Raw genomic sequence first — 25,192 nt, 5'->3', positions numbered from 1 at the left:
TATGGCTGCTGGCCTTTAATTCTGATTGAACTCAACTGAACTACTGTCACAAAACACGTAGCTAATATGTTTACATTTATTTTAGTCCTAGTTTAAATTCACATCCTTGTCTTTACTCCTGTAAATTTATATAGTACAGTGTGTTACATTTCTGTACAACAGCCTCTTTTTCATAAGCATCAGTGTATGTTTAGTTATTTATAGGGGAGAGAGATGATGGATTTCTAATTTTGAATTTGAAAATGAAAGTTTCTGGGCATTTTAGATTCAATGTCATATTATGTCACATAACTTTTCGTACTGTCTGTTTAAAAGTCTGACTTTGAGCATGCTTACCTAAGTTCCAGTTGCTAATAATCAAAACTGCAAAACAGCTGTTATTAAAATTATAGATTATTTTTAAACTTTGTATTCCATTTTTTACAGGGGTGGAACTGTCATTTTTAGCTTCTTATTTTTCACTCTACAGTCCAGTGGGAATGTCATGCACACACAAAAGGAGTAAAATAGCGCCATCAGGTGTTTACTTCTGTACAATCAAGGTATCAGAGAGGGGTCAAGGACAGGAGGTGGGATGAGCAATTTCATTCCTGGAGAGCCAGTATATATACAGAGTTTTGTTTTCTCCAATTACTCTATCCCAATTAGCTAATTAGCTGTATACACCAACAGTGGCTAATGCACCAATTAGACCACAGTAGCCTAAAAGTTTCATACAGAGACAGAAGAACTGTCTTTAGTTATTCTTCATGTTGTTATCAGGAAATTTGGATGAGATTTGGAATTTGGACTTTGGGTGAGATCTGCGGCATCCCAATCCAGGAGCATGCGCTTCTGCCCTACCATGCCCATTGCTGTTGATGTCATTCCCACAGAGTTCCTTGGTGGCATCACCCTAGACACGGTTGCTCGTGGTAAAATCAGCAAGTTGAGATTCCTTGGTCACTGATGCTCCTGCCAAAGGCATCCGATGTGTCACTGAGGCCTCCTCTTTCAGCAAAGCTGTCCACCATGACTGACACTAAGGCCTGTGCAGCATTTTTACACATGACCATGTGCATGATGGGATGCTTGTTTATTAAACTGAAGCTTTGCCTGTTGTCTCTAATTAAGCAAAAGAAAAAGTAATATAGTAGATAATTTTATTACTGTATTTTAATAATTGCATGTTGCATATTCCTCATGGGTCTGGGCATGTTGTTAGTTGCTACCCAGGTCTGGTACTACAACTCAGGTTGAAGTCACTTTGGATAAGAGTGTCTGCCAATTGTAATGTAATGCAATGTAATAATTGCATCTCTCCTTTTGTTTGGAAAGAAAGAGAAATTATAAGCACTTTTTCATCTCCTGTCATATTGATTCACCTGAACAATATGGATCTTTCCATTCTAATCATACATTTGTGATCTTACACCGTAAAGGGTTAATGGATTATTTTACCATAACCATAATAACAAGCCTATCGGCAATGGCTGTGCTTCACACCTGCCTGTATTAATTTAGCAGATGCTCTAATCCACAGAAACATACACATGAATGCACATTATAATACTTGGTTAATCCATGCAGAAAACATTCATGCTCATGTTTTTGCCAATTGTAATAAGCTTAGTTTTCCATTCAAGCAAAGGCTTTAAAGCTGTCTAATATACACGTATTACAACCATATGTATCAATATGAACATTGTGGTAATCATGCATGCAGCAACATGTATATTTATTTTGGAATTATTATAGTTATCCTTGTTCTGTGCTCATTTTACATGTTGTCAACTGCTGTGTTTCTCATTTATTTTGTTTCATTTATTTTTCAAAACCGAGAGTACAAGCTAGAAGAATTCCAACTAAAAGAATGCAAAGACAGAAGCATCCATTTCAGTGTTTCAGTGATAAATGTCCATCATAGCATTTAGTCTTTTTTATCTAAAATAATATTTCCACAACATCATTTTGGGTCTCATTACAATATAATACACAGACAGACTAATACTGTAGGTTTGTGTATATTTTATAAATCTATTTCTGTTCTTTGTCCAACCCAGCATGAGAAGATATAACGTTCTCCGACTTATATATTTATTTCAAAGCCGCATTATTGATTATTTCACACAGAAAATGACAAATGGCACCTCTGAACGACACGGTCAGCAAGTTCTATTAAAGAAATGATAGTATTGCTCATGGTTTGTTAAAAGGTTCAGTTTAGATACTTTATAGGTTTACATCCATCACAGGCTAATGACCGGCGTGATGAGAAACTGGACCTAGCCGACAGCTCCACGGGTTTTACCTCAGTTTGTAATTTCTGCAGACTTTTTGTTTTGATATCTGGTATGAATTTCTCTCTGTGGTTAGAATTGTGATAAAAGGCATAGACATATTAATGGACACAACAGAGAGAAGAACAGTGAGCACGGCCTTGGAAAACAAGAGCAAATAAAGATGATGGTTCTGTGCAAAAAAACAAAAAACTAAACAGAACTAACACACGTACTGCTCCGAAGGTAGTAAGTGTGTAACGCTGGTCTCTCCAGATATAGCCTCAGTAGCTACTGACCAGTAACTGGGATTTTTAAAAATTGATCTTTATCTTGTTAAATATGATGATGATGATGACAATAATTGTTGTGGGAGACCTTCAGCATAACTATTACAGATGTCACAATCACAATGCAGGTAATGGTTGATCCAGGTTCCCAAACTGAATGCTGGTGCATGTTCCTTGGAGGCACCAGACTGTCCCACAGTAAGTTTTTATGGAGGACAACATGGCCTCCTCTTCCCCTCTGTTTTCCCCTCTGAAATAAAACACATATTTGTATATTGACCCCTCTTTTAAAACGTATTGCCATTGTTATAATAGCCTGCTGCAATAAAGAGAACCATTTAATTTTTCGGGGGGGGGGGGGGGGGGGGGGGGGGGTTAGTGGCAGTGAAGCCATCTCTTTACATTCACAAGATTGCATTTAACTAGTGAAGGATGGAATTTGGGTGGCCTCTCACTGACCCAAAGTGTCCTAATTGTGACTGTCTGGGTAATTGCCTTTCAGGGGGGCTATAGCCTGAATAGAGTGGAGCAGCATGCATCCAGCATCACGCTGAGCAGGAGCGCTGGTCCCCCTGGCCCCGTTGGGACATTGCCCACCAGCATTTTTAGGAAATGAACGGGGTTACCACCCAACCAACCATGCAGGTTATGATTCATGCCACTGTTACCCGGCTTTGCATCTGGGGACCACAAGCTATTTCCAATCAGTGTTACCTGAGGTGAGGACTTGCATCACAAGTATTTAGCAGAGGCTCTTATTCAGTTAGGTTTACAACACTGAGAGAACTCACGTGTGTGCAAACGATACCAACAGCATCCCAACACCAGCGCAATGTCACTAAAGTCAACTATGCTATGAATACGTGCAGATTACATTCATAAAAAAACATCAAATCATAAAAATATAATAACCAGAATGCAAACGATAGGAGTACTACAGTACGAGGGGAGCCCAGATGCAGCCTTAGAAGGTGGGTAGAAACCGGATGGTCATTCGGTTCAATCTCACAAAGCTACTCCATGTTTTTAAAAACCTGACAAAGAATAAACATATTCACCAGGGAAATTGTGAATGATCCAAATACAGAGCCGACCCGTCCATTAGGCTGGGTAAGCGCCTTCCTAGAGCCCAGGCCCGGGTAAGGGGCCCCCGTGTGGTCTTTTTTTATTTATCATTTATTATTTATTATTTTGGGGCCCATTTTCGAGATCTCGCCTAGGGCCACACAGGACTCTCTGTCCAAGTACATGCACGTTTCCTGCACAGGTCTCCTTCAAACCAGAACACATAGGACAGAGGAAGTTTGTGGCTAACATATCGAATTCTGTAGTTAAATTCAGCACACATGCGACTTCCTCATATGAGATTTTCAGATATTTACAGGATGTACAGTGTATTTTACAATGTATCTACATACCGTCGCAAAACTCTTATGCGAGGTGACGATACAAATTCAGACGTAAAATATATCTATCTATCTATCTATCTATCTATCTATCTATATACTGTATATATGTATATATATATATATATATATATATATATATATATATATATATATATATATATACACATATACACACAAGTGCATAGAAACATACATATGCGCACGCATGCACACACACACACACACACAATATAAAGGTGGCAATCAAATATATTTGTAAAAAAATTGGTGATCTTCGTTAAAAAAAATAATAATAAAAACATAAACTCTCAGCGCTGAGTTCGAATAGCCAAAGCACTGCAATATTACAAATGAACATTTTCTCCAATGCCTGGGATTCCGGACTGGAGCAGATTTGTAACTGTAATGTATTATCCAGCAGTAAACGTGACTGAGTAAGATTAATGCTCATGATTCTGCTCTGGCCGCAGACTGAAGGCAACCAAACAAATAGCTCTACCTGTAGTCATTTGGACGCCGGCTCTCGTCGGTGAGCAAAGAAGTATTCGTTCCGGGGGAAAAAAGCGTACTTTACCGTGCGCCCCCGCCACCCGAAACAGGGGGCCCGTGCGCTCCCAGTAAACACACAGCGAGGGTGCAGCGGCCTTAATTCACATACTAATCAGGCAGGGCAGCGTGTCGGCGTGCGAGCTCTCTCTCCCAGCCGGCGGCCCGTATTGATACCAAGCGCAGATTCGTATGAATCCTACCTGCCTCGGCGTGTCATTACAAAGTGTAATCTGGTCCGGGGGACAGAAGGGTTCTTATCAGTGTCAGGCTGAGATATAGATATGGGCCGGGTTACAAATGACCGAATGAGCAGAGAGAAGAGCAGGCCATCAATAAAGCAATTTCTAGTGTCATAACACCGGCGCTTTCTGTAAAGCCACCTTTCAAAAACTTTTCCCTCTGCAAATCGCTGCAGCCTGACCATTAGAGTCTGCCTTGTGAATTTAATGGATTCCGTACAAATAATATTCCACCATAATGGAAAAGGTTGAAGTCACTGAAGACAGATGAAGTCATAAACACGTATAATTGAGAATCAAAGACCGATAAATTTTAAACTGCTATCCATTTTCTCTTTTTAGATGATGATCTATGTCGCCCAGGCAGGCTGGAAAATGGAAGAGATTACAGGAGAAAATTATAACGATAAATTTTCTAAACATACACCTTGATTATGCTTCGATTTTTTGGGAAGGCCGGGGATCGCTGAAAGCTTGCAGGCTAAATGGCACCATAAAATAGGTTCCCTGCTCTTTGCCTCTGGAGCTCGGGATGCCTGGGGGTGTGATTTTCTCTCTCTAAATGGAGGAAATGAATTGTGTAATTTATTGCAAACTCGAGCACAGTGAGATTAGATCAGCATATCCTATCAAAGGAACAACAATCAATCAGCTTCTAGTTAACAGCTTGAAACGCATAAACCAGGCCGTCTAATGGCTTTCCAATTTAACAGATTGATAGACTTATCTGCTCCTAGGGGATGAATTAAGAAAATCGCCTACTTTCACACATGCACTGCCACTTTTGACAGGGATTTTTCTCCCCCCCTTCTCCTTTTTAATACAGAGATCCGGGGAAAGTTCTGACGATCCCTTCAAGGCCCTGAGCTCAGATTTGTTATTCAGATGAGCGAGGGAGTGTGTCAGACGAGGGGAATGGCTTCATTTAAATGACCTGATTATTGAGGGTCATTTAGAAGCATGAAATCGGCTCTATTCCATGCCACTTAAGAGACTACAAATGTGCCCAGATGGCCCCCTCAATAGACTGCAGGAAAAGTATGCTGTTCAACCATTCGCAAAAAAAGTTAAAAAGTTAATTTAAAGATTTTTCAATCTCACAAGTACATAAACTGCCAAAATCTTGACCCTTTAAAGTATAACATCACAAACATTCGTAATTGAACATTCTAATGCTGATGTAACAATCACTACCGGTAACTGAAAGCAATGGAGTTCATCAACACTGACCATTTGAATGGCTGTGTCTGCTGTGTTCTCAGTACTGGCCTAGATTATGTGGGACTGCCCAAACCTGCTTTGTGAAACTGAACCAGGCTAGATCCCTCCCCAATCCAATTCATGCATAATTAAGTAGGCTGAGTGCCTGACTGCCTGAGAAAGTGTTATTTTAGACCGGCCAATCAGCTGTGAAATAAGGCAGAGGGTGGCCATGAAAACGGGTGTACCACTGTCCCCACAGGAGGGAGAGGACCAGGTGACCTCAATAAAGGTGTTCAAGCTTGTTTAGCCCACTAGAGCATAACACACCTCTCTCACTGGTGTGAAACAGACTGTTTATCCAGTCCCCGCGCCGGTACCTCTACGCTGTAAAAACAAAAAATCCGCTTTGCAGAGTGCGTCACTCAACAGGGAGGCGAGTTCTCACAGGACAGGACCGCGAGGCTTCTCTGCAGCAAATGAGGAGGAGGCGCGCTTGTGTCTGAGCAACTCTCGCGATGAGCGGGCCTACGCGGTCACCACGGTCACCACGGCACAGCCGCATGGCGTTCCCGCTGACTCCCTAATTAGTCCACGGGTAATGGGGAGGAGAAGAGGCTTCTCGAGTGCAGCTACTCGAGCACTGATCTCGCCGTTTGTTTACTCCGCCTCTGGTCCTCCTTGCCCACGTTGTTGCTGTTACTGGCCCCTTTGGTTAGCGCGTACAACGCCGCCGTCGCTAACTAGAGAAAACTGAGCAGAGGCACTAAAGACCACACACTGCTTGATACCCACGCCGGGGCTAACTCCCTGAAACCTCTTATCCCACGACCAATGCAATACTATGTGCTCCTACTTACCATCAAACCACCAAACAATCGCGGCCTAAGGTGAGAATTAAACACATTTCTTTTTATTTAAAGACCAGCGAACATTGGGGGGGAAGGGGGGGGGGGGTGTCTAAGCATATGGGTCATTTATATTCTTTAAACCCTGTTTTAAATTTATTCATCATCCACCCACAACAGGACAGCTCCATTCAGCTCCACATCTGATTTGAAAAGGAAGTCCTAAGGGCAGCGAGCAAATGAACCATCAGCCATTTTATGGTCATAAATTACAGCTTCGCCTGGGAGCCCCACAAATCAAACTGGGTAGAAATGCAGGGCCTGCACCCTGGATCGCCAGTGGAGGGCACAATTAAAAATATCATGGAACGGATGACAAGTCATACATGCTTTTCACTCAAACATGTCGGAGGAACATGGTACCAAAGGACCCGTAAATACAAACGGCTCCTATTGAAATGATATCTTCAGATGCACAGCTAGCCACATTATTAAACACGCATTCCATTCCAGGGATATGATATGACTGCATTAGTAGCGTAGCTGCTTGACTGTCATCAACATATAAATAAGGACACTGGTATAATTTGAAAATAAGGAAATACAACATTTGTGGACATTATTCTTAATCACAGAGTGAGACACAAACTTAAAATATTAATGTGGAAAAACGCACATGCTTGCTCGCGCAGGGAAATATCCAACATGCTATATCCTTCAACAGCTGTCACTGGGTTGCCTGTAACTGCCCTTTCTCTGAGTAGGCGTAATTCAATCTGTCCTATTAAGCGTTCAAAATGAAGCATTGATTATTTGTAAAAACATAAGCGTAAAGCAAAAACAACGCTGCGGAAGAATAGATGTCTGGCGCTAACGTACACGCACGTGAAAATGCAGACGATTATTAACCCATTGATTTTGCAGGGGCACTCTTTCTCTGGAAAAGACCTTAAATGCACTGCCAGCTCCCGAACGGCACCCTCAATCTCATACCGCCGAAGAAGAAATTTATCCTCCACCCTGGAATGAAACTTTTCCTTCAGCCTGTTATATATTTTGCTTTCTATTTCACTTTAATAGCAAAAAAATTGGTTACATATATTTTTTACAGCCCCAGATCCCATTATTGCACTGTTGTCATTTGATTATTTATGGAAAACTATTTCATGCTTACTTACTTTCCTCACTTATTTCCCCCTTGTGACCTACAGCAGATTCAGTCTATTTCAAAAGCCTTAAAGCCAATTCTTTATAAGTCTGCAGGTCGCCCCTTGCAATTGAGCTGAGATTGAAAGTGAGGCCTGGGATGCAATGGGGAGAAAGAGAGGGATGAAGGAGAGGAGTGCAAAGAGGGGAAAGGGGGGGAGAGAAGGGTGCCTGGAGAGGCAAAATGAGAGGAGGGGGCGAATGGTGTATTGGGAGAGACGGAAGGCGAGAGACAGACAAAAGGGTGTGGTGGGAGCAGGAGAGAGAGACATAGTGAGTGTGTGTGAGAGAGATATGGAGAGAGGGGGGTATAGTGAGAGAGTGAAAGTAATGCAGTGAAAGGGATAGATACAGTGGCAGTCTTTAAGTATTTGGACAGTGACACAATCTTTGTTATTTTGGCTCAGTACTCCAGCACACTGGATTTGAAACAAAACAATGAATATGAGGTTAAAGTACAGACTGTCAGCTTTCATTTTAGGGTATGTACAGCCATATCGAGTGATCCCTGTAGGAATTACAGCACTTTTTTAATATATAGTCCCCCAGTCTAGGGGAGCAAAATAATTGGAGCAAAGCAGTGGCCTGCTTCACTGGCATTGACACTTGTTTGGTCCTCATGCTGAGAGACAACAGCATCCAAATGCAAATTCCACACCCGGAATCAAATATACCTTTTGTTAGCTTCCTTTTGCATGAAGGATGTAAAGACACAAACTGGCCAAGAAACAGCTAAGGAGCCAAGTGTCCAAATACTATGTACAAAAATTTCAGTAATTCCTAGAAGGATCATACAATATGGATGTAATTATTCTCAAATTAGAGCAGGAAGTCTGCCCTTTAACCTAATATTCATTGTCATTTCAAATTTAACATGCTGGAGTACAGATCCAAAAATAATAATAATAATAATTACAGTGAGCTCCATAATGTTTGGCACATATTTTTCCTTGATTTGGCTTTGTACTACTTTGTGATCTAAAATTGGATCTTGGATCTTTGGATCTTGGGCAGTTCTTTTGGCCTCCACGCTGTGCTCTTGCCATCACTCTGATACAAGTGGATCTTAGTCTCATCTGTCCACAAGACCTTTATCCAGAAGTCTGTAGGCTCTTTAAGGTACTTCTTAGCAAACTGTACCATCCTGTTTTTGCAGCTAACGAGTGGTTTATATCTTGCAGTGTGTTGCTCTGTAGTTCTGTTTATTAAGTCTGCTGCAGACAGTAGTCACTAATATATCCACTCCTGCCTCCTGAACAGTGTTTCTGATCTGCCAGACAGGTGTTTGAGGTTTTTTCTTCATTATGGTGAGAATTCCTGTCATCATCTGTAGAGGTCTTCTTGGCCTACCAGGCCCTTTGAGATTACTGAGCTCATCAGTGCTGTCTTCTCAATGATGTTCCAAGCTGCTGATTTTGCTAAGCCTGATGTTTGGCCTATGTCTCTGACAGTTTTTTTCAGCCTCATAATGGCTTCCTTGACTTTTATTGGCATAACTCTGGTCCTCGTGTTGACAAACACCAATAACAGTCTCCAAAGGCAACCAAAAGCCTGGATTTAAGACTAGATTCTGAAAGCTCTCTTGTGGTTCTAAGGAAGCGATTGGACAAACTTGACAAATCAGAAGCATGTGCACCTCAAACCATTTGTCCCATATATTATGATGCCCTGAAAAGGGGGACTGTGTATTAAAAATGCTGTAATTTCTACACAATGAAACCAAATTTTATTAAGAAATACCCTGTAATAAAAGCTGAGAATCTGCACTTTAACCGCATGTGAATAGTTTGATTACAAATCTAAAATTGTGGAGTAGAGTTAACTCTCAGAGTTAATATACAGATGTGTTTCACGTCAGTATAACTTAAATACAAATAATGTATAATAATCAAATAAATATTGAAATGATAAAATTCCAGTTTTACTTCTTTTTAAAATAAGTGTTCCACATTTTGTGAGGAATAGGAAACAAAGATTATGATAGTAGTAGAGAACATTACGATAGTAGCAGTAGTAGTAGTAGCAATAATAATAATAATAATAATAATAATAATAATCATCATCATCACCATCAATTCTTCATCATCATCATCATCATCATCATAACTATACTGATATATAAGTAATCTAATCAGGACCAAGACTTTGAAGGTCTACAGCTAAATACACATACTCTCTCTCATTCCTGTGTGACAGACAGCCTCGCAGCACACGCAGGCTCAAGGCGTATGTTTTTGGCCAAATCTGTCTACGTTTCATAAAGTGACCCTAATATACTGCGGTGCGGCTTGGTGTGTTTGTCACTGTCACAGGTTAAAACATAATGAATGAGGCCTGGAGCCGGACAGCCGAGCGCATTCGCCTTTAAATACTTCCCCAGCTGACTGGGTTTGCGGGAGCGCAGCTGGGCAGGGCCGGGGATCGATAAGGTCACAGTTCAGTCATCCTTCCCATTATCAACCGGCCTGTTACCATCATCTCCCGACTAACGACTCGCTCGCTCGCGCGTGGCTGCACGGGCCTCACCCGGCGAGCGGCCGCCCCTTATCCCCCGCCCGGCTACATCAGCCCCTCTTCACGCAGAGCACACCCCACATTTACACACGACTTCCACACACCAGCTACTGCACTTACTATGATAAAAACTCACTTATTTCCAGTTCTAGAAACAGAATTTACTTTTGTGGTAATACTTTATAGAAATGGTCCTGCATAAGAACTGTATAACTCCTTCTTAAGCACTACATACAATAATACTTTCGTAGCTACCATTCATTAATGTTTATATCTATAACACTCAGCACGTGTCACGCAGTATGTCATGGTAGCATCACTTGCTGCACCGGTGGTGACATAACACACCATATGTGTAATAACATACTTATTTGCTGTTGTTGAAATATGCTTTTATGAATGGTTATGTAGTGCTTATAAAGGAGTTAGGTAGTGTTTGTGAAGGAGTTGCGTAGCTATTGTTAAGCACCCTTCATAGACAGTGTTATCATGTTTCTTATTTTAGTATATTGTTAATAAATTAGTACGAAGATCCACATATTTTCAAAGTTCATTATACGTAGTAGATTATTTCAACATAGGGCATCGAAAGCAACGGGGCAGCCAGCTGTTCTCAGTATGGACAAATCGTATGGACAAATGACCCAACACAATCAAACAAGAGATAAGACAGACAAACAAACAAAACCCATCCACCAGAGACACGATGCTTCTGCATTGCCAGTCGGGATAACCAATCTCCAGCCTGACGAACAGAGAAAAGGCGACATGAAACGCGACAGTACACAGTAGACTGCTGCAGTAGGGATGGGTGTCCTGTGCACCGAGTGAAATTTCCAGGCAGCAGGGACCAGCAGGGTAGGCATGTTTAAGAATGTGGCAAGGCGAGCACTAAATTACCCCCTTACGGACAGGCCGACCCATTAAACCTCTCTGCACTAAGACTGAAATGCTCGCAATAGGGCAACTGTGCATTCAAAGATATCATTCAAGAGAATGAACTATTGCCGTCCGGTGACAAGCTGGAAAAATGCCCCCACTTTTCAAACTGTACAAATGACGTTTGGCCGCCATAACTCACAGCTGGACACCTCATTTCAAGTTGAGTGCGACTGGTCCAGTCAAAAGGTATTACCCCATCCTCCTTATTTGTGGCCTGTGGTTTTGGTATTCAGAACCTCAAATAAATTTTGGTAAAATGCCACCTCAATCAAGAATATTGCCCAATCCTTCTCCTGTTTGACTGAGTCCGGATGGTAGCCTGTTTCGCATGACATAAACCTTTTAAAAGTCACACAACCAGGCTACGGAGCATTACTTACTCCGTCCATAGCGGATCCATTGCGACAGACAAGGAGAGAAGTGACCGGTGTTTCTGCACTGATGTCCACTAATTAATGATTACAATGTAAGCATTTGGTAGCCACTTTTAGCTTAAGTGATTTATAAAAGGTGCAATTAATATAATAAGTAAACACCACTTGGGTAAGAGATAGGCACATTTAGAATGAAATCAGTGCCACCATCCAGGTACATGCCACAAAAAGAAGCCTAGGGCTTTGTAGCCCAATCCCCCAACACACTGCGAGTTTCTATGAACATAAATGCTTAACCAAATAATCACTTACTAAATATTACGTGGCCTTAAACATTGGTCAATCCTGCCGTTTAATGCACCTCATACTGATATAATTATATGCATGATGTGGTGTACACGATTTTAAATGCTATAATGAATTCAACAGAACAAAAGTGCCCCATCAAGGCGACGTTAGGATTCAAACTCCACAGCTGACAGCAGCTTTATTGTCCGTTACCTCGTAAAGTCATAGCGGCATCTCAGGATTCATTCACCAATTTTATTTAACACCAGTTCAATTCGCGGAGGGGAAAGGGTCGCTCATGAATAGCAAAAACTGTCCGTTTGGAGACAATTGTGCCGTAGAATGTGAAGCAATAAAAGGAACACGATTAGAGGGAGTTTTCAGTCTTCAACAAAAAGTATGACATTTTTAGTTTTTTTTTCCTTCCCTCAAAGACGTTTTCCAGAACTTCTATTACTGGTTTGTCAATAAATGTCTGGCAGTCTACTGAGTTTGGGCATCTGTCAAAAGATGAAAGTTTGTCTTTTAAAGCGAGATAGATGGAGTTTTTTTTTTTTTTTTAAATCGCTCTGGCACACGCAGGAAATTAATCAAGGAAATGGGTTTTGTGCAGTGTATGGCTAATCTAATCTGTCCTTTGTGCTAATGTAGCTTGCTCCAGTTCTTAGCAATTGAGGATAACACGCTCCATTGTGAAAAGCCACTTGTTCCTTGCATAATTAGAGATCTCATAGCCGCGTTAAAAGGGGGAGGATGGAGAAAGGGAGGGCGGGCTTGTTTGTCCATTTAAAGTGTGATCCAGATAATAGCATTTTCATCAAAGGCAGCAATTACATTCATTAGACAGGGTCCGGCGTGGTAGCGAGGAAATTAAGTGGCACGGGAGAATGAAAAGCTCAATATGTACATTCTTTATTCCAGTCCCCTGCCTTTTTCTCTTTTTCAAACACCCCATGTTGAGCTGGGGGATCTCGAGGAATAAATAGCCTCGCAACAAGAATAAAAGCCGCACCAAAATCCCCCTTCACCTTTCTGCTGTAATGATCTGGCGGCGGTGGCTCCTGCTAGCTTTCCTACATCTGCGCTCCTTCGGAGTTAAAAGCCTTTCTTCCGCGGCTAATATGCAGCGTTGCTTTTAAATGAGCACCACGTATGACTGCTGCTCTGAAAAAAAGCTCCAGGGCTTCTTAGAATTAATTCCAAATTCCTTTCAGAGCGAAATTAATTGTTTCGTGTTCTATAAAACCGCAAACAGCATAAATCAACCGGTTTAGGGGCGACAGAGGCCTTTTCATTTCGGCCCTTTAAATGTGAATTAGGGTAAGTGGATAACTCTATGACTTTATCCAAAGCAGTTGTAATGTGGGGGCTGCTTGTACAAGGATCGACAAGGCAGATCGACAAATATGGAACTAAGTTATTATAGTCCATAGGTTAAACGGGATATGAAAACGTGTAGGCCTACTGTAAAATTATTAGCGAAACATTAAGTAAACATGTTTAGGGAACAATACAACATGAACATTAATTACGGCTTTTTAATTAAGAATACGAAAAAGAGTCACAATGATAAAACAATAAATAAACAAATCAATTTCACTTAAGAAAAAATGGTAATTTGAGAATGACACCTATCCATAAAACTGCTATGTAAAATGAAAAGAAAAAAAAAAAAACCCAATGAAACGCCACAATGGTCCAAGTAAGAAATCATTAAATTATCACTAAAAAGCGTGACCAGAAGGCTCAGATTATTATGATAATTCATCACATCCACCCTCAGCATTATGTTGCAATGTGCCAGGCTCCAAAGCAAGTCCATTACAAAACAATATTTAAAATCTGACCACATAAAGTCATTACCTTTTAATTTTCTGATCTTTCCAAGTGCTGGGACTCATCTATTAATGGCTGTTAATGTCAAACCAGGCTCCACGTGGCCTGCTTCACTGCCCATTAATATATGTTGCCCTTTAATGCCAGTATATCATGAAGGTACCTGTCATTAATTAGGTTAACGTATGAGATTTTGGTTAATTACACTGCATGGGAGTCATCTGAGTATATTAAACAGGTCAAAAGGCAAAAATCCCTGTGCATTCTTTGCAGGGAGGATCAGTGGTGTCAATCATCACCATTTCACCTCAATAAAATACATTTTCTAAAATAGTTGTTTTCATCTTTTTAAGGTGCGTCACTGTGTCGTAATATCCAGGTAACCCAGTGAAACTCTATCTGAACCAGAACAATACTATTCTACCAACAGACAAGGCAAGGAGCTCTAATTTATCTTTTCCAACTGACAAATTATTGTCACCGTGGATAAATTATTTAGAGTGAAGTCCCTCCTTTTGAAACCTGAGCATAATTAAATTGCAATAAAATAACATTAGCGGCGACAGGTCATTAGAAGGTGCTGTAATTGACTGCTCTCCTGGTCATAGCTCAACTCTGTGTAGGTTGGGTGTTACACCAACCCCAGGCCCTCATTAAAGAACACAGGGAAGGCCATTGTGGACTTGCATATGCTCAATTAATTAAGTCAGATAAGCTTTTGGGTGATATTAAGCTACTGCTTCTCTCACCACTATCAATTAACATTTTAAAAGATTTAAAAAAAGAAAATTCTTTTCAAAATCACATTAAAAAAAAAAAGTTTTTACTTCGGAGAGATGTGTAAGCATATAGGCTAGGACACCTCAGAAATAAAATACATTTTAAAATATGCTATTCCTGTTACTGGTTTATAATGTAATAAGAACCAAATAAATCCCCCTTTGTCACATTAAAAATCTCAACGACAAAACTGTGCAACTAGCCACTGCTCAGTATCTGCTGTAGAGCACTGTATGAGAGTTTTGGCTATAGTTTGGTGTAACATGCCACCTAGTGTCTGGAGAACAAACTGCAACTAGGTAGGGAAATAAGTTACTGAGCATCTGTGTCGCATTAAAAAAAGTGACACAGATTCGTGATAAATATATAGAATGATTTCTAAAATAATATTTAAAATAACATAAATCTTCAAACAAATTACCCTACGGGGTTCAATAAAAATATATCTTATAAATAAACAGTCCATATTTTAAATAAAAACATTCAGGTGTAGCAATATAGTAAATGGAAAGACAAGAGCTGATACTGTAAGATTGAAGGTCATCCAATTAGCTTCAGAGCAATGTTGGAAGACCTGTGTTCAGTGATACCAGCTGACTACAGCCTCCATATACCAGTGCCTCAAAATGTTTTAGTCACAAGCCCAAGAGACACTTCAGGAAGGCTGAACGTGGGGAAGGTGAAAAGGGGTTTTACTCAGTTATTTAATCATGTAACGGAATTAGCCTTGTGCTGACATTGCTAACAGAATAAATTGCACGTTGTTAAAATGGATGGAAAAAGTTACACAGCCATATATGCTGACTGCTATCGTAACTGAGGCAGGGCAGCTGACCTTTAGTAATTTCAAAACGTTTGGCAATTTTCAAGAATGCCGTGCAATTAATGAAATGCAATGCACTAACATACCCGGGAGCCGCTTGAAGGGGGTATCTATGTTCAATCCGTAGCTACAAATAGGCTACAAGTTAATAGTAGCCTACGGGGTTTGACAAGGCCTAATTTCGCTACAAGAGGACGCTGTTTACCTAATCTCACACAAACACGAAACACTTTGTTGATGTAAACACAAAACCTGGGTGAAAATCAGCTCCTTTTAAAAAAAAAAATCGTTGTTGTTGTTTTTTTGGTGTAAAACCAGAAAACTTACTAACAATGCACTAAGAGCAATCTTTGCCCATACATCTCAAACCTTATTTCACCCTTACCTTTCAGTGAACATGCTCACACTCCAAGAATAGAATCACAGTGGTATGTATCTGTAGTGCCTTTATCATCATAGCCTGAAAGTGAACATATGAGCATAAATGAATACATTTGTGGCTGAAACATTAAAAGAATTCAGTACTGTCTTCAGAAGGAAAATGGCATCACAGTGAAAGCAGGCATGTCTCTTTCTCCATATACTTGGTTGTGGGAAACAAGAGGTTTAAATTATATAGGCATTATGTGTAATGTCCGGTAGCCTACATACAGCACCAAGGAAGGAAAAGTGAAATCTCCCGCCCATGGATGTTTACGCAAAAGTCAAACATCCACTTAACAAACTGAACATTCTGCCTACATTTATAGTCCCAGACTCCACAATATACATTAACGGCTAAGGCTAACTTGTTGACAGATTCCAGGCGGAGGAAAGGTTGTTTCATGTAAGGTGAGGATTAATAAAAAGACTGAGGTGACTGGTCAAAGTGTGGGGGATGTAACCTTCGTAACAATCATGAAGTGCACACAATGTAGTTACACGTCTTAACCCATCATTACAATTGTACTGCTGGAAATTTTGGCTCTTTCAGTTCTTCCATGAACTCGTTCCATATATTATTTCCATTAAATTCAATTTATGACATGCATGCCATATCATTTTCCCACTGGATGTAAGTTTTATACTTTATTGTGCAATGGTTAATATTTTTTAATGTACCTGTCATCATGGCTGTCTATGTTTGTAAACTATGGACAGAAATGTGGCAGGGCTGTACTCGAGTCCGTCTGCTAAATGTAAAAATGTAAATTATCAGGCAAACGAATAAAAAAAACTCCATATAAAGCGAAACCCAAGGCTCTTATTCCCCTTCCAGAGGTGGCACTGTTGGCATGGTTACCTCAGCACGTATGAAGTCCATCGTGATGAAGTCACTCACAAGCCTGCTGTGTTCCCTTTCCTACCATTATGTGTGAAATCCCTCCTAAAAATAAATGAGACCCCGTAAGAAAAAGCCCGTGGTTCAAGTTGTATCTCGACTTAGTAAGAGTGAAACAAAATTAAAATCGTGGCAAAAGCTCCTTCTTGGTGGGTATCATCGCTGCCAAGAGAGGCAGTCAGGTCAATATCCTAGGAACGTTTATTACCGTTCTCATCTTTCCTAAAGCGGGACTCTTTTTCTCGTTGCACTGAACTTTTACGGTATTCTGATAGCATGGGCACAGTAGATGTTTTGGATAACAAAACATAATTTTAACGCCTGATATCTTGGACATTCTGCAGTACTACACATTAGGACGCTTACTAGTGAAAGTACTTGGCATTATACAGGAAGCTAAACTCGCGGACTGGTTGCTTAAGTTAGCTGCCTCGCACAAAGTGCTAACGTTAGCTTGCTTGCTATTTGTTTTGTCATGGAACGAGCTAACGTTAGCTAGCTAACTTGTTTGGTCAGACTGTTGTGTTGCTAGCTATTTCCATTTAGTGTCCCTTTAATATCGCTAGATAGCTAGCTAGCAGTAGAGTTCTCTGGGTTAGCTATAAATAGCTAACGGCTACCTAGCGGTGATCTCACCTATCTAGGTATGATAACATTAGCCAGCTGACTACATTCGGGTATTTCTTCTCAAATCTGTGCAGTTTTGCCTATATATATATTCTGCGTATTAAGGAGCAAGACATTGCCAGTGTGCACTACGTTTGCAGGATGGGCGAGAAGAAGCCGGAGACGCTGGACTTTGTGAAGGATTTTCAAGAGTACCTCACGCAGCAAACCCAACATGTAAATATGATCTCTGGTTCCGTCGGCGTCGATAAGGAAGCGGAGGTGCTCCAGGGGGGTACGGATCTCTCGCAGCTTGCTAACATTTATTGTTCTTTTCAGTCATTTTAACGATTTGTTATATTTATCTGTTGGTATCGTATGTGCTGTATTTCGTACAGCTTCGTGTTGATAGCTTTAGGTAACGTTACCAAATCATTTGATCCAATATTACGAGTTGGCTTGTTTCGACTAACTGAGTTTAGACAATCCGTCTATTTATTTATGTGTGATGCTAAATTATCTCGTTTCGTGACACTAGCAACGGATCCAATTTCCAAACCTGAGGGACAGCAATCCGAGGACTGGTCCTCTCAGCGTTGTCTTTCAACCTTTCACACTACAATCCTGCTACCTTGTAACTTTTTTCATTTATGTCACTGACATTGAAATTTAGCATAGTAATCATTCTGTAAAAATGTGTTTTTTGTGGGAAGCAATGTTGGTTACCGAAAGGTGGAGTCGGTGTGTTTCTATTGGCAGCGCGTTACACGTCAAACAATGAAGGCCACGCCCACGACGGGGGAAAACAGTCTGTTGCGCTGCATAGAGTTATTGATGTTAACAGTGGATTCACATACAAGATTGTGGAAAGTTGCTGTGTGGTAGGCTGTACAAATAACAAGGGCAAAACTTAAAATCGGGGCTGTTGGTTTTGTTATTTGTACAGCCCACAAGACAACAACTTTTCAGCATATTAATAATCCTGGCAACCCACTGACTGCTTATGCTAACTTTATGGAGCACAACAGATTGTTCTACCACACCGTGAGGGTGTGGCCTATTTGCACAACGTATATCTAGATACATATCAACACAGTACACGAAAAGTAGGGCTACTGTATATTTTAATCTGGTGATATTTTGCATGGGTCATGTAGAAGCAAAATGGCTAAGTTTCAACATTCTCGCATGGCAGTAGCACCTTCTCTGCTAGTCATATTTGTTTTGTATTGGCATTGAAACTGCAAAAATTCTCTGCCTTTGCATCACTTAATGGTTTAAATTCATTAGGGTGTAAGTAAACAAAAAACATTTGGATGACATTGCATCTAATGTGTAAGCGGGATTTTCCAATTCATTCAAGATGTTATGGTTTAGGGACTAAAAAAAAAAAAAAAAAATAGTCGCGTCGTTACACCAAGCCACTGTCCTTACAGCAAGAGAAGAGGGGGCACCAAAACTTTAGGTTGTGACCAAACATGCTGTTCAGCATCACATGTGAGTGACATTATGTTCCAGGTCTGCAGTCGGATCCGGCTGGGATGCAGACCGAGCCAGGAGATGGATGTGGTGGGGACGGTGGCAGTGTAGAGCACAGACCTATGTTCTGTTTGCCGGCAGCTGGTACCGAGACCGACCAGAACAGACTGGACCACCCTTCGGTGGAGGTTTCCCTGGACGACGGCTCAGGGCTGCTGGTGGACAGCTTTGAGAGGACGTACGATGGGAAGCTTAAGTGCCGTTACTGTAACTATGCCAGCAAGGGGACAGCCCGACTCATCGAGCACATCCGCATACACACAGGTACCACAGAACGGCCTACATCCACGTACACAGCGGTTTAACAGAACAGACCATTCAGCACATCCACATTCATTAAACAAATCATGACTACTGCTTTACCAGAAGAAAAGAATAAAAATAAGCCATGTAAGACACACAATATGTCTATTACTACTACTACTAGTAATAATAATAATACATTTTATTTATTAAGTGCTTTTCCCAGGCTCAATTGACCTGTTACTAAACACATATGATATGGTAAATAATAACCTTCCTTCGTCTCTGCTGAAAAGGAGAGAAGCCCCACAGGTGCCACCTTTGTCCGTTCGCCTCGGCCTATGAGCGCCACCTGGAGGCCCACATGCGCTCGCACACGGGCGAGAAGCCGTACAAGTGCGAGCTGTGCTCCTTCCGCTGCAGCGACCGCAGCAACCTGTCGCACCACCGGCGGCGCCGCCACAAGCTGCTGCCCATGAAGGGGGCGCGCTCCACCCTGGCCAGCCGGAAGATGCTGAGCGTCCTGCAGAGGAAGTCCAGCTCGCTGGGCTACGGCCGGCGGCTCCTCCTCAGCTACAGCCCGCCCTCCATGGTGAGCCAGAAGGCCGACTACCTGAGCGACTTCCCTCAGGACCTGCCCCACCTGCACCCGGAGGCCTACGAGGGCGCGGCCAAGCCGCAGGACGGGGGAGGGGCCCCGCGGGGCGACGCCCCCCACCACGATGCCACCACGGACAACCCGCTCAACCAGCTGTCCACCCTGGCGGGCCAGCTGGCCAGTCTGCCGGCCGACGCCCACGCGCCCATTTCCCCGGAGACGGGGTCCTGCCGCGACGAGAAGCCCTTCCTCCTCTGCCAGCCGGCCGCCGCGCCCGCCGCCGTTTCAGCCAGCTCCGCCCGGGCCGGCTCGCCTGGCAGCCCCGAGCCCCGCCCCCCGCCCGTCAGTAACTACAGCCCCGGGGCCGCGCCCTGCAGCGAGCACAGCCCCCACACCAGCACCCCCAGCGTGAGCAACAGCCAGCCCAGCACCCCCGCCCCTGCCCTGACCAATCAGGACCTTCAGCTGCTGCACCACTGCCAGCACTGCGACACCTACTTCGCCGACAACATCCTCTACACCATCCACATGGGTTGCCATGGCTACGAGAACCCCTTCCAGTGCAACATTTGTGGCAGCAAGTGCAGGAACAAGTATGATTTCGCCTGTCACTTTGCCAGGGGCCAGCACAAATAATGAGTGGCGTTATTTACTTATTTATTTCTTTATTTATTCTTTTTTTTTCATCCCTCATGAATTTTAGGTTGGCGTGGAAAGGCAGAACTGGTTTGAAGTAGGAGGGGGAGGGGATTGTAATGGGCATGGTTATTTGTGGCTTACTGAAAAGTTTTAAGATTCAAACGGCAATGTTATGGCAGCCTACTCTGCAATGGTCAGCCCTGCATCCGCACCCGTGGGCTGGGAATAAGTCAGCTCTGTGTCTGAACCTGTGCTGTGGGGATAGGTCAGCCCTGCATCCACACCTGTGCACTGGGGATAAGTCAATTCTGTGTCCACACCTGTGTGCTGGGTATAAGTCAGCCCTGTGCCCGCACCTGTGCGCTGGGGATAGCTGCTTGCTTTGTGACACCACATTTATTTCCGATGTTTTCTGCCTTAGTAACCACCTAATAAGCCACCATGGACCTGAATACAGATTCTGCTAACATACACTGGACTACACTCCATTAAATAAACTTAATTGCTTTTAGATGGAGAAATTTACTAGCTAGCAGATCATATATTTAATCAGTTGTTTATTTATTATGATTATCCATATGAAAACAATATGGGAAAACCAGGCAGAGCTAAGTTTGCCAACTATGAGGGTATTGCCCTTGCTAGCCAGGTTTGGCTGCTTTACTGTTTTTAAATTAAAAGAATGGCACTGCAAGTAGGTCACCCACCGACTGCTATTTAAAGAAAATGTCTTAAAACAATACACTTCTGTGAAATTGGTGACCCCCAGACTCCCAAGTGGAACCCATTTGTTTTTCAGACCCACAGTGCTGTTCGTGGGATGATAAGCTTGGGTGCTGGTATTTTGGGGTGTGGCCAACCTTTAAGCACATATTTGAACTTGGAAAGACCAGGGCACACGTAAGTGTGGGAGTGGGACATTGTAAACATGTAGAAACGGGAGCAGAAAGAGTTCATCCAGAGGCCATGTGCTGGCCTGATCTCAGTACCATGTGGGCTGGTGGCGCTGGAATTTTGTTAAGGGAAATTTTCAGTGGATCTGACTGGTCGTTGTCCCACAGGCTACGCATCTTTATGTACTGTATTTGTATTTATTGCATATGTTATCTTTTCCGTTAGTTTATTTATTAGGGGTGCTTTGTCAGCAGTTGAATCTTTTAAAGAAGCAAAATGTTGTCATTATTATTATTATTAGGAAAGCTGCTTATGACTTTCATATGCCGTTGGGACTCTACTGTTGGCCCTGACTCTTGACTCTGACTGTGCTGTCATTCCCAGTGTATGTGTGAGAATGATGCCCTTTAAAGGGATCAGCACACCGTCTGCACTGCAAACAGGACTGGAACACATCCATAGAGAGGGCCATGTTCTACACATAATCATGGGTCCAGTTTCCGTCCTTGAAAAAAGTTTATATATTCATCTGTCCAGTTTGAGAAACTACCTGAAGTGTAGGTCAGAGTCAGACCCCGGAATGATGAATATGGCCCTTCATATCAGAATATAGTCTGGAACCAGTTTATTGGGTGGGTCGGTGGTTTCCTGCCATTGGGTGATCACAGAAGTATGGCTTACCTCGGGTTTCCCGCATATTCTTAACCTTAACCTTAATGCCATACCATTGGTATTTAGAGACATTGGTATTTACTTCTGGTAAATGAGGGTTTGCTCCCTTACCTGCAGTCTGTGTGCTTAAAAAATGGCATTGGAGCCCTACTGTCTGCAAAAACATTTCGGAGACTTTATTGCCATAGTTGTGGCCTTTCTGATGTCACTGTATAGCACTTTAATGTCTTATGTGTTACTTTGGGTGTGACAGAAGTAGCACAAAATCATTTCTTGGACTATTGAGCAGAAAATGTCTCATTGAAAGTGATTAACAAATGTGTGTCCACCAGTTTAACCCAGCAATGGAAAACAGCCCAGTCTGAAGCACTTATAAGGCATAATCTCTTCAAGGCCAAAGAGTTCTTAATCAATATTTAATTTTAATTCATTTTAATACTGTAAATTACATTCCATCAGAATTGACAAGAGCTCGCTGGAACTGTAGTTATTGCATTCAGCATGTTGGCAATGCTGTTGTAGTGTAAGAGTTTGAGTACTTTGCACATATATTAAATGTATTCATCAAATGTTGTTCATACTAAAAGTAGCTTTGTGTAAATACAACTATTATGGTATTTTATTGTCAATTCCGCCAGTCAGAAAGCATTACTCACCCGCAGGGTGAAGACCTGACGAAGGGAAACCTGTGTGTTGTGTGTACAGTTGCAGGTTGAGTTTTGTGGATGCCCTCTGGGCGTGCTGTTGAGATTGGCACATGCCCTGGAGTGTTTACGGCAGTCCGGAGCTCGTGGACCATGAAAAGGTCTTTGTGGGATTTCAGCTGGGTGACTGTAGAGTATAGGAATCTGCTCCTCGTCCAGCCATGATGACGCACAGGGGACACAGTGCCTAATGCACATAGCTTTGCTCCAGAGCATTTCTGCCTGTTCACTTCTGTACGGGCTTGATTTTTTGTCTTTTTTTATTGTTGTTGAACCACAAAAAATGAACCACATGTCCTTAATTATACCATAATTCCTTAAGTGAAAATCAAGGCGTTGACGGGCTTGGACCACACATTAGCTCTATACAGTTTAATTAATTTGTTCTGGACCAACATACACACACACACACACACATATATATATATATATATATATATATATGTATGAGTGGCCACTTTATTAAATACACCTATTTAGTACCGTTAGGACTCCCTTTTGCATTCAGAATAGCCTGAATTCTTTACAGCATGTATTCAACAAGGTGCTGCAAACATTCCTTAGGGATATTTGTCCTTGCTGACATGACAGCATCACACGGTTCCTGCAGATTCATGCTGCGAGCCTCTCTCGTTCCACCTCTAGCCAAAGCGCCCTATTGGACTGAGATCTGGTGGCTGCAGGCCATTGGAGTAAACTGATGTCACTGTCATGCTTGTGGAAGCAGCATGAGAGCATACGTGCTTTGCGACATGGTGCGTTATCCTGCTGGAAGCCTCCATTCCAAAAAGGGTAGACTGCGGCCATAAAGGGATTCACGTAGTCAACAACAAAGCTTGTTGTAGCATTCAATTGATTCTTAATTGGTATTAAGGGTGCAAATGTGTTCCAAGAAAACATTCCAAACACCATTAAACCACCACCACCTGCCTGCAGCATTGTCAAGCCAGGATAAATCAATGGATTCATGCCAAATTCTGACCCTACCGTCTGCAATCACTGTAGACATTGAGATTTGTGAGGCAGTGTTTTTCCCCATTCACCCAGTTTTGGTGATCACCTGCCCGCTATAGCCTCACCTTCCTGCTCTTTGCTGACAGGAGTGGAACCCAGTGTGGTCTTCGGCTGCAGTAGCCTGTCTGCTTCAAATTCTGATGTGTTGTGCGTTCAGAAATGCCCTTCTTCTCACCACTGTTATAAACGACTGTTTTTGGAGTATTTGTGGCGTTTCTGTTAGCTTGAACAAGTCTGCCCTTTCACCTCTGACCTCAATTACCAGGCGTTTTCATCCACTGAACTGCTGCTTACTGGATGTTTATATTTTATCGCATTCTCTCTAAGCTCTAGAGATTGTAGTGCATAATTATCCCTGGAGGGCAGCTGTTTCTGAGATTCTGGAACCACCACGTCTGGCACCAACAATCATACAATGGTCAGATTTTTTAAAATCATGTGTCTTGCGTCATTCGAGTGTTTGGTTGAACAAGAACTAAACCGATTCACTGTAAGTGCATGCTTTATATATTGAGTTGCAGCCACATGGTTTGCTGTATGGAGGAGCAGGCTATTTGTGTTAATGAACAGATGCACCTAATAAAGTGGACACTCAGAGAGGTGGAGAGGGAGAGTATATATATATATATATATACGTATATATATATATATATATATATATATATATACGTATATACACTCACTTCATTAGGTGACAGGAGTGGCACCCGGTGTGGTCTTCTGCTGCTGTAGCCCATCTGCTTCAAGGTTCGACGTGTTGTGCGTTCAGAGATGCTCTTCTGCATACCTCGGTTGTATCGAGTGGTTATTTGAGTTACTGTTGCCTTTCTATCAGCTCAAACCAATCTGGCCATTCTCCTCTGACCTCTGCCGCTCACTGGATATTTAATTTTTTTCGGACCATTCTCTGTAAACCCTAGAGATGGTTGTGCGTGAAAATCCCAGTAGATCAGCAGTTTCTGAAATACTCCAACCAGCCCGTCTGGCACCAAAAACCATGCCACGTTCAAAGTCACTTAAATCACCTTTCTTCCCCATTCTGGTGCTTGGTTTGAACTTCAGCAGATCGTCTTGAAACTGAGGCTGCAATGGGCATGGGCTCACCAGAACTGTACCATAGAAGACTGGAAAAACGTTGCCTGGTCTGATGAGTCTCGGTTCATGATGCGACATTCAGGTGGTAGGGTGAGAATCTGGCAAAAACAACATGAAAGCATGGATCCATCCTGCACTGTACCAACGATTCAGGCTGGTGATGGTGTAATGGTGTGGGGGATATTTTCCTGGCACACTTTGGGCCCCTTAGTACCAGTAGAGTGTTGTTTGAATGCCGTGGCCGACCTGAGTATTCATGCTGACCATGCTGCTGACTTAATGACCACAGTGTACCCTTCTTGTAATGGCTG

At 42.2% G+C, this 25,192-nt stretch overlaps 1 protein-coding gene and 1 long non-coding RNA gene across 5 annotated transcripts; one reads left to right on the top strand and one right to left on the bottom strand.

Moving 5' to 3' along the window:
- Window positions 1-1,646: 1,646 nt before the first annotated feature.
- LOC118218255 lies at window positions 1,647-18,182 on the bottom strand. The gene is made up of 4 exons (XR_004763389.1): window positions 18,043-18,182; window positions 16,839-16,922; window positions 15,942-16,016; window positions 1,647-2,798 (listed from the first exon to the last, which is right to left on the bottom strand). It is a non-coding gene; the product is annotated as an uncharacterized LOC118218255 (long non-coding RNA).
- LOC118218253 (zinc finger protein Pegasus-like) lies at window positions 16,932-24,420 on the top strand. 4 transcript variants are annotated; one of them, XM_035400802.1, is made up of 3 exons: window positions 16,932-17,778; window positions 19,104-19,286; window positions 19,562-24,420. In XM_035400802.1, exons 1-3 carry the CDS (start codon window positions 17,646-17,648, stop codon window positions 20,497-20,499), a joined length of 1,254 nt encoding a protein of 417 aa, XP_035256693.1. In that variant the 5' UTR covers window positions 16,932-17,645; the 3' UTR covers window positions 20,500-24,420. The 4 variants fall into 4 exon arrangements, with proteins under 4 accessions (XP_035256693.1, XP_035256694.1, XP_035256691.1 ...); XM_035400803.1 differs by having other exon boundaries at window positions 16,933-17,720; window positions 19,002-19,286; XM_035400800.1 differs by having other exon boundaries at window positions 16,934-17,778; window positions 19,002-19,286.
- Window positions 24,421-25,192: the final 772 nt, after the last annotated feature.

The sequence above is a fragment of the Anguilla anguilla genome, chromosome 18 (assembly GCF_013347855.1).
Source record: "Anguilla anguilla isolate fAngAng1 chromosome 18, fAngAng1.pri, whole genome shotgun sequence".
NCBI lineage: Eukaryota > Metazoa > Chordata > Actinopteri > Anguilliformes > Anguillidae > Anguilla > Anguilla anguilla.
The sequence above is the reverse complement of the archived record's forward strand: the minus strand, read 5'-3'. Positions and strand labels throughout refer to the sequence as shown.